General features: G+C 36.8%; 1 protein-coding gene across 5 annotated transcripts in view; it reads right to left on the reverse strand.

Annotated features, from left to right (window-relative positions):
* The window catches only part of LOC123566008 (angiogenic factor with G patch and FHA domains 1-like), a 59,239-nt gene that overhangs the window by 37,147 nt on the left and 424 nt on the right, over positions 1-21,668 (reverse strand). For all 5 annotated transcript variants that reach the window (XM_045359822.2, XM_045359823.2, XM_045359824.2 and 2 more), the window contains 5 exons: positions 15,424-15,572; positions 10,589-11,380; positions 10,138-10,237; positions 7,306-7,424; positions 4,773-4,937 (listed from right to left, as the gene is read on the reverse strand). In XM_045359822.2, the coding sequence (XP_045215757.2) occupies positions 4,773-4,937; positions 7,306-7,424; positions 10,138-10,237; positions 10,589-11,362 (1,158 nt within the window). In that variant the 5' untranslated portion in view covers positions 11,363-11,380; positions 15,424-15,572. Of the gene's footprint in view, positions 1-4,772; positions 4,938-7,305; positions 7,425-10,137; positions 10,238-10,588; positions 11,381-15,423; positions 15,573-21,668 lie in introns of those variants that run through there.

Below are 21,668 nucleotides of genomic sequence, written 5' to 3' on the forward strand. Positions count from 1 at the left end.
TGACCTGGTGACCTAGTTTTTGACCCCAGATGATTGGACCAAAATTGTGACCTCTAGAGTGTTAACAAGCTTTTCCTTTGATCTGATCTAGTGACCTAGTTTTTGACCCACCTGACCCAGACTTAAACTTGACCTATAGATCATCAAGATCAACATTCTGACCAAGTTTCATTAAGATATGGTCATAAATGTGGCCTCTACAGTGTTAACTAGCTTTTCCTTTGACTTGACCTTGTGACATCATTTTTGACCCCAGATACCAAATATCAAACTCGTTCAAGATTTTACTGAGAGGAACATTCTGACCAAGTTTCATTAAGATTGGGCTAAAATTGTGACCTCTAGAGTGTTAACAAGCTTTTCCTTTGATTTGACCTGGTGACCTAGTTTTTGACCCCAGATGACCCAATATAAAAATCTTTCAAGATTTTATTGAGGGAAAGATTCTGACCAAGTTTCATTAAGATTGGGCCAAAATTGTGACCTCTAGAGTCTTAACAAGCTTTTCCTTTGATCTGACCTAGTTACCTAGTTTTTGACCCCAGAAGACCCAATATCGAACTCGTCCAAGAATTTATTGAGGGTAACATTCTGACTAAGTTTCATTAAGATTGGGTTACAAATGTAACTTCTAGAGTGTTAACAAGGCAAATGTTGACACACAATGCACGACACACGACGCACACCGACGGATGCCGGACAATGACCGGTCACAATATCTCACCTCGAGCATTTTGTACTCTGGTGAGCTAAAAATGGTCATATTCTATTATATACATACATTTTTTATTATAACTACGACCATATTTTTGTACTTTTAGTTACCCAATGGCATTAAAATGACCTTTTTGTAACAAAAAAAAAACGTAAAAAGAAAAAAAATGTTTTGGATCTCAGTGAGATTTGAACCGACACCCTTACATTCCACAGCACAAAAATCTAGTTTTTATTTCAAATATGACCTCATTTTTCTATTTTTAGTTACATTGATCTTGACCCTGATCCAAGTGACCTCAAATACATTCCCAACCTTTTGTGTTTGATAAAAGCTATCTACACACAATGTATACTGACAATAAGTGTACCCAAACTAAAGCCATTTTTCTATTTTTAGTAACAGTGACCCCAAATATCATTCAAAGCTAATTTTTCAGTGCTATACAAAAAGTTTGGTGGCAGTAAGTTAGTCCAAACTAAAATTATAAAGCGGAAACCACCTTTCTGATGATCACACTGAGAAAAAAAATCTTTTTTTTCAGAGAAAAAATCTATTTTTAGTAACTGTGACCATGACCTTGACCAAATGGCATTCAAATGACCTTTTTATCACTAAAAAAAAAAAGAAAACAAGAGGACCATGATGGTCCTGAATCGCTCACCTATCACCACATGACCCAGTGTTGAACTGAGTATGACGTCGTTATTTCTATTATTTGACATAGTCACCTAGTTTTTGAGCACATGTGACCTAGATATCATCAAGATAAAAAATTCTGACCAACTTCCATGAAGATCCATTGAAAAATATGGCCTCTAGAGAGGTCACAAGCTTTTTCTATTATTTGACCTAATGACCTAGTTTTTGAAGGCACGTGACCCACTTTAAACTTGACCTAGATATCATCAAGGTGAACATTCTCACCAATTTTCATGAAGATCTCGTGAAAAATATGGCCTCTAGAGAGGTCACAAGGTTTGTCTATTTTTTGACCTACTGACCTAGTTTTTGACTGCACATTAAGGATAACATGGTGTAATAGGCCACAATTTCACCAAAAGTGTACATACAACTTGATAATATAAGCTTTAAAAATGTCAAACGATAGAAATAAGGTGCATATTGATAAGTTATATAGTGACAGAGTTTTCAAAAATTTTCTTTAGATTACCTCCCTGATAAGTTTAGAGTTCATGAGTTATCTCCCCAGAAACTAGAAAATATGATTTTTCCTTTTCCCTACGGGGAATTTTGATTTTGTTTTATATTTGAATCAGAATCATATAATGCAGCTTTTACCGCAAAAGTTTCTCGAAAACTCATGTTAAGATTCTCATAATCAAAGAATATTATATATTTCCCATAGGCATAAATGTTAACTTCAATACCGATTATCTCCCCCAAAAATGATAAAATTTTAAAAATCTCTCGGTGAAAGTTTTTAAATTTTTAATGTCTATAAAGTGACCAAATTTCATTTAAATTTTACCATCCAGTTACAAGATATGAAATATGGCCATTACACCATGTTATCCTTAACCAGTTACGAACCTGTCCTAGATATCATCAAGCTGAACATTCTCACCAGTTTTCATGAAGATCCATTGAGAAATATGGCCTCTAGAGAGGTCACAAGGTTTTTCTATTTTTAGACCTACTGACCTAGTTTTTGACCCCACGTGACCCAGTTTCAAACCTGACCTAGATATCATCAAGGTGAACATTCTGACCAATATTCATGAAGATCTCATGAAAAATATGGCCTCTAGAGAGGTCACAAGGTTTTTCTATTTTCAGATCTATTGACCTAGTTTTAACCCCACGTGACCCAGTTTCGAACTTGATCTAGATATCATCAAAGGTAAACATTCTGACCAATTTTCCTGAAGATCCATTGAAAAATATGGCCTCAAGAGAGGTCACAAGGTTTTTCTATTTTTAGACCTACTGACCTAGTTTTTGACCGCACGTGACCCAGTTTCGAACTTGACCTAGATATCATTTAAGATGAACATTCTGCCAATTTTCATGAAGATCCATTGAGAAATATGGCCTCTAGAGAGGTCACAAGGTTTTTTCTTTTTTTAGACCTACTGACCTAGTTTTTGATCCAACATGACCCAGTATCGAACTTGACCTAGATATCATCAAGGTGAACATTCGACCAATATTCATGAAGATCTCATGAAAAAAAATGGCCTTAGATAGGTCACAAGGTTTTTCTATTTTTAGATCTACTGGGCCTAGTTTTTACCCCCACGTGACCCAGTTTCGAACTTGACCTAGATATCATCAAGGTGAACATTCTGATTAATTTTCATGAAGATCCATTGAGAAAATATGGCCTCTAGAGAGGTCAAATAGTTTTTCTATTTTTTAGACCTAATGACCCACTTTTTGACCCCACGTTGGGCCCAGTTTTGAACTTGACCTAGATATCATCAAGTTGCACATTCTGACCAATATTCATGAAGATCTCATGAAAAATATGGCCTCTAAAGAGGTCACAAGCTTTTTCTATTTTTAGACCTACTGACCTAGTTTTTGACCCCACGTGACCCAGTTTCGAACCTGACCTAGATATCATCAAGGTGAACATTCTGACCAATTTTCATGAAGATCTTGTGAAATATATGGCCTCTAGAGAGGTCACAAGGTTTTCTATTTTTTGACCTATTGACCTAGTTTTTGATGGCACGTGACCCAGTTTCGAACTTGACCTAGATATCATCAAGGTGAACATTCTGACCAACTTTCATAAAGATCCCATGAAAAATGTGACCTCTAGAGTGGTCACAAGCAAAAATTTACGCACGCACGCACGCACGGACGACGGACGACGGACGCCGCGCAATCACAAAAGCTCACCTTGTCACTTTGTGACAGGTGAGCTAAAAAGAAAGAAAAATTTTTTTTGGATCTCAGTAGGATTTGAACCAATGCCCTTCCGTCCCACTGACTAAAAAGCTAAAATGTAACTTTTGGCCCAACACTCCAGACTACTGCGCACCATGATTTTTCTAAGTGTGAAGATTAAATAAGTTATCCTGACCTTGAACTTGATCCCAATGACCCCATATATAATCCCAACCTTGGTTTTTCTATAAGCTACCTATAGGCCAAGTTTAATTTCAATACATCAATGCAAACTAAAGTTACTGTGAGGAAACCAATTTTTCTATTTTTAGCAACAGCAACCTTGACCTTGACCCAAATGCAATCGCAACCTTTGTCTCCTTACCATCTATCTACAGGCCAAGTTTGGTGTCTATAGCTTGTTCCAAACTAAAGTTATTGTGCGGAAACCAAGTTTGACGCACGCCCGCCCGACAACATACCCCAACCTAATAACTGGTTTTCTACAAAAACCTGGTTAATAAATGATGCCACTGAATAATGTTACAAATGAATCATAAAATTAAACAAAGGGCATAACTTTGTAAAATGCAAAATAAATAGAATTATGCATTACATGTCAAATCATCAAAGCAAATAAATGTTTAAAGTTATGTAAATAGGGGCGAGGATGCAGACGAACGTGTAAATACCACCGTTTTACCTATTCTTCATTTAGTCTAAGCTAAACATGTTTAACTCTTTCCATATCATCTACGACATGGTTCAACTTTAGACAAGCATACAAGCTAAATGCTAGTGTAATTTTAAAATAGCTAGTGGGTTTGAAATGTACTAGCTAATTTCAACTAGTCAATAATATAACAAGCAAATGTCTTCAGAGCTTTAATAAAGTTTAATTGTTTTGAAGGTAAACAGTTTTCTTCATGAAAGGAATGTTATCATTTATGTTTATGACATTTTATTGTTCAACAAAAATGGCACAAGCTATTTTAAGCTAATAGAAAATATTTTTGTTTGTGACTTGCTACTAATAGTGATCAATCAGTAAGATTTTGCCAGTAAAATATTAATAGAGTAATTAAATATTATTAACGTTAGCCGGTAGCTTTTCATTTTAGCTAGTGATCAAAAAGGGCACTAGCTAATTTCAGCTAGTAGAAACTATTGTTAAATTTGACCCCTGTATGAAACTAACCTGATCATAGTAATAGCCAGTGGCTGAATGGTAATAGAGTCCAGAATGTTCATCATACACGTAACCTTGGTCGTGTAACATATCAGCCTGTTGTTGTTGTACAGCAGCTTCCGCAGCCTGCTTGATACTGTCAGCAATTGATACTGTCTCCATCTCTACTCCAGGCTAGAAATAGAGATAAACCACAATGTCTGTAAACTAGCCAGTAATGTATGCTTTTTTAGTTTCTCATATGTTTTTAGTCATACTGCTAAATTAAATCGTAACTAGAGCTATCACTAAAGGTGATGAATGTACCCCCCACATGCACTGACACAGTACATTGCAATTTGATGCACACAAGTTGCATAATTATGTTGACTGTTGTATATAGACGTATGATACAGTTTAGTAAAAAAAAAACAAAAATCCCATAACTATGCAGAATAATTTATCTAAAGAACATAACATGCACCATGCACAACTAGGGTTGGCACTGATTACTTGTGTGAAGTTTCATTAAATTGTGTGCAAGGGTTCAGAAGATTAGGCGCACACAAAACTGCATATGCAGACTGTATGTACTTAGCATGTTAACAAGAAACAAAGTCCCATAACTCTGCAATTTTTGTCGTTAAAAGAACCTAACATGCCCCATGCACAACTACTGTTGTTACTGATCACTTGTGTGAAGGTTCATTAAATTGTGTCAAGGGGATGAGGAGAGATGGTGCGCCAAGGTGTGCCTATGTTATAGTTTAGTAACAAAAAACAAAGTCCCATAACTCTGCAAATTTTTTTTCTGAAAGAAACCTAACATGCCCATGCACAACTACTGTAGTACTGATTCACTTGTGTGAAGTTTCATTAATTGTGTCAAGTGGATGAGGAGAGATGGTGCGCACAAGATTGTGTCTATGTATATAGTATAGTAACAAAAAACAAAGTCCCCTAACTCTGCAATTTTTTTTTCTGAAAGAACCTAACATGCCCCATGCACAACTACTGATGCTACTGATCACTTGTGTGAAGTTTCATTAAATTGTGTCAAGCGGATGAGGAGAGATGGTGCGCACAAGATTGTGTCTATGTATATAGTATAGTAACAAAAAACAAAGTCCCATAACTCTGCAAGTTTTTTTTTCTGAAAGAACCTAACATGCCCCATGCACAACTACTGTTGTTACTGATGACTTGTGTGAAGTTTCATTAAATTCTGTCAAGGGGATGAGGAGAGATGGTGCGCACAAGATTGTGTCTACGGACAGACAGACGGACAGACAGACAACCTGAAACCAGTATACCCCCCCTTACAACTTTGTTGTCGGGGGGTACAATTATTGTAACAAGAGCACCGCCTTGCGGGTGCTGACGCTCATCTGATTTTTTTTGTGTAATAGAAATATTGTCCTACCCATGATTTTCTAAGTCTAAAAAGGGCCATCATTCTTGCAAAAAGCAGGATAGAGTTATGTTTCTTGATGTACAGTGTCCACTTATGATGGTGAAAAACTGTTGCAAGTTTTAAAGCAATAGCTTTGATAGTTTATGAGAAAAGTTGACTTAAACATAATACTCAACCAAGAAAATGATTTTCTAAGTCCAAAAGGGGCAATAATTATTGCAAAAAGCAGGATGGAGTTATGTTGCTTGCTGTACAGGGTCAGCTTATGATGGTGAACAAGTGTTGCAAGTTTCAAAGCAATAGCTTTGATAGTTTAAGAGAAAAAGTTGACCTAAACATAAAACTTAACCAAGAAATCTGATATTTTCTAAGTCCAAAAGGGGCCATAAATCTTGCAAAAAGCAGGACGGAGTTATGTTTCTTGCTATACAGGGTCAACTTATGATGGTGAACAAGTGTTGCAAGTTTTAAAGCAATAGCTTTGATAGTTTAGGATAAAAGCTGACCTAAACATAAAACTTAACCAAGAAAACTGATTTTCTAAGTCCAAAAGGGGCAATAAATCTTGCAAAAAGCAAGATGGAGTTATGTTTCTTGATGTACAGGGTCTGCTTATGATGGTGAACAAGTATTCCAAGTTTCAAAGCAATAGCTTTGATAGTTTAGGAGAAAAGTTGACCTAAACATAAAACTTAACCAAGAAATCTGATATTTTCTAAGTACAAAAGGGGCCATAAATCTTGCAAAAAGCAAGATGGAGTTATGTTTCTTGCTATACAGGGTCAGCTTATGATGGTGAACAAGTATTCCAAGTTTCAAAGCAATAGCTTTGATAGCTTAGGAGAAAAGCTGACCTAAACATAAAACTTAACCAGGCAACGCCGACGCCGACGCCGACGCCGACGCCGACAACCGCTCAAGTGATGACAATAACTCATCATTTTTTTTCAAAAAATCAGATGAGCTAAAAACGAAATTTTTTTGTGGTTTCAACAGATACAACTTTTTGTGTCAATATGAACTGACAGAAAACAAATTTTAAAGATATTATATCTGGAAATTCTATAGATACAATGGGATTTAGATGCTACAATTTTGACTCCAATGCATCTAAAAACCATGACTGAGAGCAAGTTATGAGAAACATACTTGCTGTGTGGAGGTTCTTTCAGATGTAGCCACCACAGGCACCTCAGGAGTTTGACTAGTTTCCATTGGCATTGAAATTTGTTCATCTTCATTGTTCCAATTTGGCATTGTATTTCTTCCTGTTTAATGCATTACAGAATTAAATACAGAAAAATAACACTATGTCTGTTCTAACAAGGCAGTCTGAAAGACAGCTATATCTCCCGCCATTGTTATGGATAGTGCAAGCGTTTATGGTATTGGGTGGAACCATTAAACAATAAAGTTGTGATCTTGACCTTAAGCTGGCAGGGGTGAATTTTGAATTCTGCACATTGTCTTGATAAATGGAATATTACAGCCAAGTCATATTAAAATTCTTCAAGGGGTTAGGGAGATACAGTGCAGACATAAAATGGAAGGTTCAAACCTTTGACCTTGAGTTGTGACCTTGAAGTTGAGCCAACAAGGCTGACTCCTGAGTTCTGCACATCATCTTGATGAGGTGATTAATTGACCCAAGTTCCATGAAAATCCTTCAAGGGGTTTAGGAGATACAGAGCAGACACAAAATGGAAGGCAAAACATTTGACCCTGAGTTGTGACCTTGACCTTAAGCCGACAAGGCTGACTCATGAGTTCTGCACATCATCTTGATGAGGTGATCATTTGACCCAAGTTTCTTGAAATTTTTCCAGGAGGTTTAGGAGATACAGAGCGGACACAAAATGGAAGGCCCAAACCTTTGACCTTGACTTGTGACCTTGAACTTGAGCCGACATGGCTGACTCATACGTTCTGCATATCGTCTTGATAAGGTGATCATTTGACCCAAGTTTGATGATTATCCTTCAATGGGTTTAGGAGATATAGAGTGGACACAAAATTCAAGGCTCAAACCTTTGACCTCGAGTTGTGACCTTGACCTTGAGCCAACATGGCTGACTCATAAGTTCTGCAAATCCTCTTGACGAGGTGATCATTTGACCCAAGTTTCATGATTATCCTCCAAGGGGTTTAGGAGATACAGAGCGGACATGAAATGGAAGGCTCAAACCTTTGACCTTGAGTTGTGACCTTGACCTTGAGCCGACTCATGGGTTTTGCATATCGTCTTGATGAGGTGATCATTTGACCCAAGTTTCATGATTATCCTCCAAGGGGTTTAGGAGATATAGAGCGGACACGAAATGGAAGGCTCAAAACTTTGACCTTGAGTTGTGACCTTGACCTTGAGCCGACATAGCTGACTCATGGGTTCTGCACATCGTCTTGATGAGGTGATCATCTGACCCAAGTTTCATGAAAATCCTCCAAGGGGTTTAGGAGATACAGAGCTGACACGAAATGTTACGGACGGACAGACAGACTGACGGACGGATGGAGACCATTCCTATAACCCCCCCACCACTCATGACGAGGGATTAAAAAAAATGCCCTTTAACACCCACATTAAGAACTGTCAACTTACTGTGCTAGACAGAGGCTTTAATTTCAACCATACATATATTATATCCTGCAAATGTTCGACTACATACATTGCAGAATACACAAAGTCTTACAAAAATGATCAGGTTAAACATATTATCAGTATTTGTTTATTCATATAGTATAGTTATTTTACACCACAGCCTCCAGTTACTTTCTACAAAAGCTTCACAAGCCAGGAGTGGTGTAGGCCTGACTCTAGAGTATTTTGCTCCTCATACCTACATTTTGTTCCATAACAAGGGTTTTCCTTGATTTCTTTTTAAATATAAGACAATACCGGTGAGATTATACATTATTCTTAAGAAGTTCAAGGCCAGTTACAATATATTCATTCTAAATGCATCATCAAAACAAAAACAAAAACAATTTTGATGGGGTATTTTCCAATCTGTAAATTCTGGTCACTCTGGACACCAAAATATTTTGAATTTTACCTTTATTTGTAGAAGAATTATTAAAAAAAATTCTGGATATCTAACTCTAACATAAAAGCAACATTTCTATGATTTTTTTTGAATTTCTAAACATAAAATTTTTCAAATTGTTTGTTTGTTTGTTTTGGGTTTAACACCATTTTTCAACAGTATTTCAGTCATATAACGGCGGGCAGTTAACCTAACCAGTGTTCCTGGATTCTGTACCAGTACAAACCTGTTCTCTGCAAGTAACTGCCAACTTCCCCACATGAATCAGAGGCAGAGGACTAATGATTTCAGACATTTTTCAAATTGTAACTCATCCCAATTTTTACAATGGGAAAAATACATTTATGACCATAAATTGTACAGTCTTAAAAGGTATTTTACTACCACCCTTGCATACTTTTAGTCTAAGAATGATGCAAAAGATTTTTATCTGGCTCTTGCAAAATAAAGCTATAACTCGATAAAAACCCTTATACTGATCTGGTTGATCAGTCAGTAGTGGCGAGAGCTTTTCCAAGCTTTCCCCTATATAAAGAAGCAATCCACCTTGTCTGTGATATATACATACATTGTCTCAGTAATATGGTTTCCAGTAATCTAAGCCAGCTGTAAAGTATAGTTTTACATGAGTGTGGTATAGGCCAGAAAATCATCTTTATCTACTTGCACGTGCACACTGCAGGTTTGACTATTATCGAGATGCTTTGATTTAAGCATACATTTATTTATAATTGTAAATCTTTTATTAATTTTGATTAACAATACCTAAGTAATAGCAAGTTGTTTGGTTAGAATACTGAAAACAGTATTAACACTTATGCCAAGCATTCCATATAGGGTGCGCACCGTGAGTACATTGTAGTTGGTCTTTATCTAATATCCGATCACAGATTTTTTTGTTTTCAATTTAACTAAGCTTGCTGTAAAATAGTTTTACCTGTGGTATAGGCAAGAAAATCATCTTTATCCACTTGCACGTGCACACTGCAGGTTTTTCCATGCTTCACTTGGTGTATTTCACTACTGAGTTTTTCAACCTGTAAATAATAATCATTTAAATATAACTTGATACAGTTTCTTGTGACTGGTAACAATGATACCGGTTGAACAAAGAGAATCTTTAATCTCTTATTTACACAGAAGAAACTTCTTTAAGTATAATTAATAAACCATACTAAACATTTCCCATTTATTTTAGGTAAGTGTTGAACAATGTTGAAAAACAAATATAAAAGTTTAAAGTAACTTTCCCCTTTGCCCAAATACCAAGATTTTTTCCCCAAATCACAGGCCTGGCCTCTTTCCCTCTAAGAAAAAAAAGAAACTCAAGGTGTCCTAATAACTAACTAACAAGTCATGTTGAATATAAAGATTGCTGTTTAATTTACCATATTCCTCAGGACATCATTGTAGTTATTGGCTTTTGTAAGCTGCCTTTCACTCCTTTCCAATTTCTTTTTGGTAATTTCTACTTCTGTCCTATATTCGTGGACTAGATTTATAATTTCCTCTTGTGACAGCATGGAGACAAGTTCGGCATCTAATTTATACGACGGTGATTTTATATCTGTTGGTGATACCAGTCTAATTGAAGAAGAACTGACCTGAGATCCAGACTCAGAAGACATCTGAAAATGCAATACTGTTGATTTTTGAGAATTTACAGCTGACTGTGTCACATCCTTAGCTGATGACACTGTCTCAATTGCAGCTGAAACAGACTGTGTATCTGCTCTTAAGGAATTTCCAGTGTTAAATTCTGACTGGGACACAGTCAGAACAGGAAATGTTAAATCAGACTGTGTCCCTGCTTGTAAGAAAGACACAGTTTCAGACTTATGTGGAACAATCAAACTAGACTGTAAAACAGACTGTGACAATTCTAAATTGAAATCTGCTGATGAATTTTTCGCATGAGACTGTGCATCTGAAAGTGTCAATGTGTCTGCTTGCACGTCAGGCCTTTCAGCTTCCAGCTCAAGTGCAGGTGTTAGATGTTCATTTGTCTTTTTCAACTTTTCCTCTTTAACATCATTAACCTTATCTTGAGCAGGAACTTCATGTTCTTGGTTGTTGTAGAAAGCAACATTTGGTGAGCCTTGTGTTGTCTGACTGATGAGACCCAGCAGTTCTGTATCTGTGAGTTTTCCGACTGCTGTCATGTTTTCTTGCTATAGTACCTGAAAAAGAAACATTTTTTTTTACTTAGGATAACAATGATCCCAGACATATTGAAAGAATAGGTAGCAGACATACATTTATAAATATGTTCTCATGGGTAAAACTATGGGAGGCCGTAACCGCCAAAATTAGTAAATATACAATCCATTCATAAACAAGTCGGTCAGTGCAGTGCATTTCAACGCCGTCTTGTCTAAAACTCCATCCCGTCCAGTATATTTGCATTCAACGCATTGTATTTTGAAACCATTTAATGCAAAACTTCATTCTATCTATTTAAACATGGAACGATGCATTGAAAAACTTGTTACGATGCACCATACTATGAAATCATCCAACAAAACATGATGCCATGCAGCTCAATGTGAAGCCGTTTAACACAACTTTAGTATGTGCAGTGTAAAATGAAATGATTTATTACAACTTGACGCCGTCTAATGCATATTGAAACCGTGTTGTGTAATTAAGAGCCGTGTATAAGAACTTGATGCCATGCAGTCCAATGTGAAAACGTTAAACGAAACACGAGTTCGTGCAGTGTAAAATGAAACGATTCATTAAAGCTTGGCGCCGTCTAATGCATACTGAAACCGTGTTGTGTGATTTTGAGCTGCGCATCAAAATTTGATGCCATGCAGCCAAATGTGAAGCCGTTTAACGAAACACGAGTACGCGCATTGTAAAAGGTTAATACGACTATCAGTTCATAAGTTTGACCTGTTATAAATATAGATTCTGGATCAGTTTTATAAAAAAAATCTTAAAATATGTCCTAAAACCAAACTTGTGGTAAAATTCTAACATTTAATTTTACACAGCTTAATGTTTGTTTGTTTCTTTTTTCGGGAATGGGTGGGGGCGGAAGATTTTATGCCGTTTCTGAACAGTATTTCATTCAAGTCCTGGATTTCATACAAGTATTAACTGCCGTTTCTAAACAGTATTTCATTTAAGTCCTGAATTATATACATGTATTAACTTTATCTCCACAAGTATAAGCTACGCTCGCTCGGTTCACAATTCCCCTTAAGGTCGTATGAAATCCAGGAAAATGACTGTCCAACTTAAATGAATACTGTTTAAAAATTGCATAAGATCTTCCCCCCCCCCCCCACCCACCCCATCCCCGAAACAAGAGGACCATGATGGTCCTGAATCGCTCACCTGTCCCAACATGACCCAGTTTTGAACTGAGTATGACGTCGTTTTTTTTCTATTATTTGACATAGTGACCTAGTTTTTGAGCTCATGTGACCCAGTTTTGAATCTGACCTAGATATCATCAAGATGAACATTCAGACCAACTTTCATACAGATCCCATGAAAAATATGGCCTCTAGAGAGGTCACAAGGTTTTTTCATTATTTGACCTACTGACCTAGTTATTGATGGCACGTGACCCAGTTTCAAACTTGACCTAGATATCATCAAGATGAACATTCTGACCAATTTTCATGAAGATCCACTCAAAAGTATGGCCTCTAGAGAGGTCACAAGCTTTTTCTATTTTTAGACCTAATGACCTAGTTTTTGACCGCAGCTGACCCAGTTTCGAAATTGATCTAGATATCATCAAGATGAACATTCAGACCAACTTTCATACAGATCCCATGAAAAATATGGCCTCTAGAGAGGTCACAATGTTTTTTCATTATTTGACCTACTGACCTAGTTATTGATGGCACGTGACCCAGTTTCGAACCTGACCTAGACATCATCAAGATGAACATTCTGACCAATTTTCATGAAGATCCATTCAAAAGTATGGCCTCTAGAGAGGTCACAAGGTTTTTCTATTATTTGACCTACTGACCTAGTTTTTGAAGGCACGTGACCCAGTTTCGAACTTGACCTAGATATCATCAAGATGAACATTCTGACCAATTTTCATGAAGATCATGTGAAAAATATGGCCTCTAGAGAGGTCACAAGGTTTTTCTATTTTTAGACCTACTGACCTAGTTTTTGACCACACATGATTCAGTTTCGAATCTGACGTAGATATCATCAAGATGAACATTCTGACCAACTTTCATAAAGATCCCATGAAAAATATGGCTTCTAGAGAGGTCACAAGGTTTTTTTATTATTTGACCTACTGACCTAGTTATTGATGGCACGTGACCCAGTTTCAAACTTGACCTAGATATCATCAAGGTGAACATTCTGACCAATTTTCATGAAGATCCATTCAAAAGTATGACCTCTACAGAGGTCACAAGGTTTTTCTATTTTTAGACCTACTGACCTAGTTTTTGCCCGCAGCTGACCCAGTTTCGATCTTGACCTAGATATCATCAAGATGAATATTCAGACCAACTTTCATACAGATCCCATGAAAATTATGGCCTCTAGAGAGGTCACAAGGTTTTTCTATTATTTGACCTACTGACCTAGTTTTTGAAGGCACGTGACCCAGTTTCGAACTTGACCTAGATATCATCAAGATGAACATTCTGACCAATTTTCATGAAGATCATGTGAAAAATATGGCCTCTAGAGAGGTCACAAGGTTTTTCTATTTTTAGACCTACTGACCTAGTTTTTGACCGCACGTGACCCAGTTTCGAACTTGACCTAGATATCATCAAGATGAACATTCTGACCAACTTTCATAAAGATCCCATGAAAAATGTGACCTCTAGAGAGGTCACAAGCAAAAGTTTACGCACGGACGCACGGACGGACGCACGGACGGACGACGGACGCTGCACGATCACAAAAGCTCACACTGTCACTTTGTGACATGTGAGCTAAAAAAACACCATTGCACTGTACAGTGAAGTACATGCAATTTTGACATACTGTGTAAAAACATAAACATGTAAACCCTTATTTTATATAATTGATAATTAACGTGGGCGATTTTTAGTGTTTGTTAATTTTGTCATTATTATCTCTATTACTGAGTCTGTTTCACGAGTATACTTCTGACAAAGCTTAAACTAAGAAGAAAGATGTTTCTCGAAAATAAGGTCCCTTTTAATATTTAGATAAATCCTAAGAACTGTGTAAATTTTATTTGAAAATTTTACCACAAAGTCGGTTTTAAGCCAAATTTTAAGACATTTTTATATAAAACTGATCCAGAATCTATATTTATAACAGGTCAAACTTATGAACTGATAGTCGTATTAACCTTTTACAATGCACGTACTCGTGTTTCGTTAAATGGCTTCACATTTGGCTGCATCGCATCAAATTTTGATACCCAGCTCAAAATCACACAACACGGTTTCAGTATGCATAAGACGGCGCCAAGCTTTAATGAATCGTTTCATTTTACACTGCACGAACTCGTGTTTCGTTAAACGTCTTCACATTGGACTGCATGGCATCAAGTTTTTAAACACGGCTCTTAATTTCACAACACGGTTTCAATATGCATTAGATGGCGTCAAGTTGTAATAAATCATTTCATTTTACACTGCACGTACTCAAGTTGTGTTAAACGGCTTCACATTGAGCTGCATGGCATCATGTTTTGTTGGATGATTTCATAGTATGGTGCATCGTAACAAGTTTTTCAATGCATCGTTCCATGTTTAAATAGATGGAATGAAGTTTTGCATTAAATGGTTTCAAAATACAATGCGTTGAATGCAAATATATTGGACGGGATGGAGTTTTAGACTAGACGGCGTTGAAATGCACTGCACTGACTGACTTATGTATGAATGGATTGTATATTTACTAATTTTGGCGGTTACGGCCGCCCATATAAAAACCCTTAATAGAAGAGCTCACTCATCCTGATTTATATAACAAGTAGGTCATTGACCCTAAAGCGCTCATCTGTGCAAAATGCTTCAAGTATGTTTGTACATGTTGTACGTATAATGTAATGGTACAAGTACACAGTTAGGCTTATAAAAATATCAAGAGAAGATGTTGTCTAAAGAAATTGTAAGCGAAAGACGAATGCTTATTTGTGCTCAGGTGAACTAAAATGTTAAACCCTCCCTCACACCTATCCTTTTAAAGAAAAATTTGGGTAACAATCAGCAAGTGATTTATAAATCCAGCCTAAGCTTAAACTCACCTCTTGTGATTCAAAGGAGTTGTGTCAACAGTATAAAGTCACACATGCAATCAATCTTGACTGTCACACTGTATTATAACAGTAGTACCATCATGTATTATTTAGCACAATATTACACAAGCTCCATTTTAAATTTATAGTTGCAGTGTCTGAAAAAAAAGAATAAAAGGATTAAACTTGCAACCAAGAACAGAATGTTAAGTGTTCTCATGACCATGTTTGGGGGCGGGGAGGTAGGAATAGAAAATAAAGTTGTCATACTACCAGTATTCAGTCAGTACAGATGTACTTAACGAAAGTAAATAACTAACATGTTGGTGCCCATAGGCAACAATGTCCAGCCTATCATGGGATGTTCGCTTAAGCCCAGTGATTGCAGTTTTTGTTGCAAGACCAATGGTCACAGAATGTTAACTTAAGACCAGCGACTGCAGGTTGTTTTCCACAAGACCAATGATAGTGGGATGCTTGCAGCAACTTTTTTCATGGGAATTTGCAGATATCATTCTTTACAACAAATTCACAGCAAATCTGTTTGCAGAAAGTTCACCGGTATATTTGCAAGAAAACTAATCTGCATGTGAAAAGTGAACACCAAACGAACATGTCACAATCATCAGTTTATCTAATTTAATCAAGTGTCTGAGGCATGCTTTCCTGTCTTTTCTGTAACTGATTCAGTTTACGTCGGTCAGTGGGCAAATACCACATCTACCTTACCATGAAATTAGAATGATCATTTCACTCCTAGTATAACTGCAATGAGTTCCATTTAAGAAAGGCTTTAAGTGTACAAACATGTGACAAATAACATTAGAAACAATATGAGATATATTAAGTTAGTGTGATCAATGAAAAGTGATAAATGTAAAAAAAGAAATTGTTGTTTTAAAACTTGGAAATATTTGAGCTAGTAATTGTGAACACTGCTCCACGGGCCAATTTCATCTACATCATCACTGTCTATTGCCTTGTATTGATGCATTCTAGCCTAAAACTGCTGTTATTGTCACTTTTCTGGGGTGTTTTAACAGGAGAGTAAGCATGTGTTAACAGAGATTCTCACACTCACATGCTGTTAAAACATACATTGTGTGGCAAAACGCAAACGTATTACAGCCCTAAAATGGATCACCATTCTAGTCAACACCAAAAAATGCTGTCAGCAAGGATATATGGCCTGCCAACAGACCTTCTGAGACAGCCTATGGGCGATAGCCTGAACCCGGAACACAGCAAGAATAATAAAGTAAACCCTGGGAAAGAAAATACCAAGGTCCCCCTGGGGCTCGAACCCCGGACCTTGTGATCCGTAGGCGGACACTCTAACCACCTTGCTAAAGAGTTAACCAAACAGCAAGGCTGTTGGAAGTGGCCTATAAACCTGCTTTCACAACACTTCTCTTCCTTTACTTTTCAGAGCTCACTAGCTCTCCATAATGACCCTCCATGCTCACCGCATAAGTCCGTCAAACATCCTCGTTGCCATTAGGGTTTAGCAGAATATCACAAAACAACAGAATTTTTAGTAAACGAACAGCATCTTGACAAACAACTTATCTATCGAATACATGTTTTACTGTTCTGTCCTATAGAGTTTGATACTTAATATATTCTGAAGGAGCTGTCCCCCTTTAAAATAGAATGCCGTTTGTAAAGAAATTAAGGCATACAGACACTAAATAGAAAAATGGCGCGAAAAAAAATGGCAGTCGCATAATGGCGGATACAAATAGTCCGCAGTTTTTTTGCTCTGTAGAGCTATTTTCCTTATTTTCTTTGCATCATTTTAGCTAAAATCACATGACAGATCTAAGCTTGACATGTAGGTAGCATTTTCATAATGAAATAACAACATGACAGAATTTTTCATGAAAATTTAGATCACCACCACTATAGTTTTGGGTCTCATTTTTCAGCTGATTTTGCAGTTTGTGTGTTTGACTGAAAATATTTTTCTTGCATTAAACATGACCCCCACTTTTCTTTTGATTTTTATTTAGCACTGACAATATTCTTCAAGAATATGTAAGTTACAGACATTTAAAATGGGTCTTGATGTGTGCTGCGGTCATTGGAAATAGGTCAACTTTATATAGAATAAAGAAGAACAGCTATTTAGTGTGTTATAACCTAAATGTAAACAACTGTCAAAAACGATGTTTTATCTAGTTATGTTAAGTTTAAACATACGTACGTTTTTGCAAATGCATCAAAAGGAAGACATGTAGTATCTTTTTAGAATTGTTGAGTTTTTAAAGGCGCTGAACTGTCCAGAAGTGTGGCCACTTCATGCAGTCCCTTTCCGGAATTCAATACATAATAGGAGTAAATTGACAATGGTTTTGTATAATAATATAAATGTTTTATATGCTGTTAAATTTTCATGTAAAACAATGCTTTTTTTCTATGATTTGATGATGTTTAAACCTTTTTCTCCGAAACACAGACCCCCTTACGAAATGGTGAAAAAGCTGCAAACATGCCGCGAACATACCTATTCACAGAAAGTATTCGCGGGATATTCGCTGCTACCGCGATCATGCCGCGATTGGTTTGATACTAGTTCACGGGATATTCGCAGGAAGACCAATGATTGCGGCATGTTCGCGAGAAGAACTTAAAAGATTATAATATTTTGGTAAACTGTTACTGAAGAGCTTTTATAAGAGCAGGTAATTGTAGATCAATTAATTTGTAACATTATCTGTAAGGTCACAGTATGAGCCTGATAAATTTTACAACCAGATATTCTGGACATGTTTAGAAGGAAATCTGTGTACATTACAGACAGTTTTCATAAGTGATTCTTAGAGGCTGATAGGAATATAACTTTTTTGTGGTAAGTCAGAAAAATGTTTAATATCTATACTCATAAATCTCAATAAACATATTAAGGAATTTTGAAAATGAAATAGATATGCTTAACCTTTTGCAGAGCTGTATCAGATTATCTAAAAAGAAATATAAAACTAGCTTATTTTGACAATTTCCAAGCTTCATAAGTCTAATATTAACATGTAAAATTATAACAGATTTGTAGTGATACATACAACTTATAAGCAGTGTGAAGAAAAACATTGAAGCGGCATTCGATAAGGTTCCGCACAAGAGACTGTTGAAAAAAATCTGGAGTATTGGTATTAGGGGGAATCTATATAATTGGATTAAAGACTTTCTGGACAACAGGCAGCGAAGGGTTAAAGTCAATGGTTCCATTTCCAAATGGCAGAAGGCTATAAGTGGAGTTCCTCAGGGAAGCGTGTTAGGACCAGTGCTGTTTCTAATATTTATCAATGACCTACCTGAAGTTCTAAACTGTGCGTTCAAACTTTTTGCTGATGACACCAAACTGTATTCAGTCATAAAAAGTTTGGATGATGAAAAAAGACTACAAGATAATATCTTCAATGCTTGTGAATGGGCCTCGAAGTGGCAAATGTTTTAAATGCAAAAAAATGCAAAATGATGCACGTCGGCAATAAACCATGCAATGAATACTTTATGAAGGATAATGAAAACAAAGTCATGAAAGTCAAACAAGTGAAAGAGGAAAAAGACCTAGGAGTAATTTTTGACGACAAGATGACATTTGATAAACATATAAACTCCAAGGTCAATATTGCCAATAGGAACCTAGGATTGATATCCAAAAAGTTTACCTTCATGAATAAAGAGATGTTTTTGCAACTTTATAAGTCACTTGTGCACCCCCATCTCGAATATGCTTCAGTTATATGGACACCAAGATTTAAAAAGCAAGCTATTTTAATCGAGAATGTACAGAGAAGAGCCACAAGAATGCTGAAAGACATCCATGGGTTAGAGTACAGTGATAGGTTGATACAATTAGGAATACCAATGCTAGAATACAGGAGATCTAGGGCAGACGTCATTGAGGTTTACAAACTTATGCACAAACTTGACATAACAGCCACTAACATGTTAACTGTCAGGGAAGAAACAAATACAAGAGGCCACAATCAGAAACTATTTAAACCTAGAGCGCTAGTAAAAATTTGAAGAAATGCTTTTACGCATCGTGTTGTGGACAGTTGGAACTCGCTTCCCAATAGTGTCATTGAAGCACAAGCTCTAAATACATTTAAGGCTAGGTTAAATAGACACTGGACAGGCGATTATAAGTTTCATGCCAAATGTTACAACCCTTACTAAAATTAAATGTGAAGTGATAGGTGTTTTATCATGATACAAGTGACAGATAAGTGCTTTACAAATCAGGAAAGCTATGAGAAGCTAATTATCCATCAGTGTGAATAATTTTAAATTTTAACTGTGTTGTGTAAATAAATGTATAAATGTAGAGATAAAACAACAAAAGGTGAAAACAGAATAGTATGCCAATATGGTAAAACAATTGCCAAAAGGGCCTAAGAAGCTAAGTAGCTTAGCATCCAGAAGAGGATGTTCCGGCCTCAAAGACTAAGTAAGACTAGGTAAGATTGGGATGAAACAAAGAAGTATAAAATACACAGAATGGCAACTGGCTGTAATCTCGCGTGAGCTCGTGTCCGAGCGTGATTCGGCGTTATCTTACTAAAAACAAACATCGGCGTGCATGGAGTTACAATTTGTACCTTTAAAACTACATTTAAAATACATGTTAGCTTCTAAAACAAAATTAGTTTAATGTGAAATGGTCTTAAGACACGAAGTACACGTTTTTTTGCCATCGAAAGAAGCGTGGTCATACGGTGATAATTATTTCACCGATGAATGATTGCTTTCGCATACAAAATGGCGCGTGGAGAAAGCGCCACTTCCGGTAAACGAGATCTCGTTTTTTTGTCACAGGAGGTTGGCGAGATTTGCTCTATATGCCTTTCAAGTTGCCAATCTATTTATTTTTATAGCTCTTTGGATGAAATGAATAAATGCACTCAGACACCAACATCATGACACATTTTGACAATAATGACCTCTTAAGCCAGTACCAGCATGGCTTCAGATCTAAGCATAGCTGTGAATCACAACTGATCAGCTTTACACAAGAAGTTTACGACAACCTTGAGCAAGGTCAACAAACAGATGTAATAGTAATGGATTTTAGTAAAGCATTCGACAAGGTTGATCACAATAAATTGATATTTAAACTTAATGAGCTGGGTGTCCACCCTCTGGTATCACAGTGGATAAAGTCATTTCTGAAGGGTCGAACCCAAAGAGTAGTTGTAGACGGCTGCACTTCTGACACCCTGCCTGTCCTGTCCGGTGTCCCTCAGGGATCCGTCCTAGGGCCCTGTCTCTTTCTGGCTTACATTAATGACCTACCAGATTCTATTAGAAGTAAGGCAAGACTGTTTGCAGATGATACCATAGTATACCTTACAGTCAAGTCCTCATCTGATGCCCAAACACTACAAAAAGATTTGTACGCCCTTGAAAAGTGGGAACAGGACTGGTCAATGGAATTCAATCCAGACAAGTGTGAGGCGCTGAGAATTACTCGCAAACGAAACCCTGTCATGTTTCCTTACACCCTGCATGACAAGGAACTGAAATCTACCGATACCGCTAAATACTTAGGTGTTACACTAACTAAAGACTTAAACTGGTCTGAACATATTAATACTATTTCCTCTAAAGCAAACAACTCTCTTAAATTCATCAAAAGAAATGTTCAGACAACAAACAAAAAGGTCAAAGAGAAAGCCTATAACACCTATGTCCGTCCAAAACTTGAGTATTGCTCATCCATCTGGCACCCCTGGCAAAAGTCCCTCTCATACAAGTCGAAAAAGTGCAAAGATCAGCTGCACGGTTTATCTTTAACGACTATAACTATACAAGCAGTGTAACCCAGATGATTAACACCCTAAACTGGCAAACTTTAGAACAACGGCGCATACAATCTTCTCTCATCTATTTTTACAAAATCCGAACAAATCATGTATGCGTCGACCATAACCATCTAACTCCGACCAGAAACCTGAACTACCTAATTCCACAGTCCCGTACTCAATACCACATGAATTCCTTCTTCTCCCGTACAATCAGACTATGGAATGGCCTTCCCCAATATGTACAGTCCAGCCCCAGCCTCAACATATTTGCTGAGCGGCTGGCCACTGTACATCTGCAGTAACTTCCTTCACTATGTTTTTTAACTTAGCACCTGTAGTAATTTTTATTCTTTGCACCTAATGAGTTTTCTCATTTTTAACACTGCCCAGACAAGCGCCTTCCAGTCATAATCGTTAATGATTGTTGGAAGTATCATGTAG

The sequence above is a fragment of the Mercenaria mercenaria genome, chromosome 8 (genome assembly GCF_021730395.1).
Source record: "Mercenaria mercenaria strain notata chromosome 8, MADL_Memer_1, whole genome shotgun sequence".
Taxonomy (NCBI): Eukaryota; Metazoa; Mollusca; class Bivalvia; order Venerida; family Veneridae; genus Mercenaria; species Mercenaria mercenaria.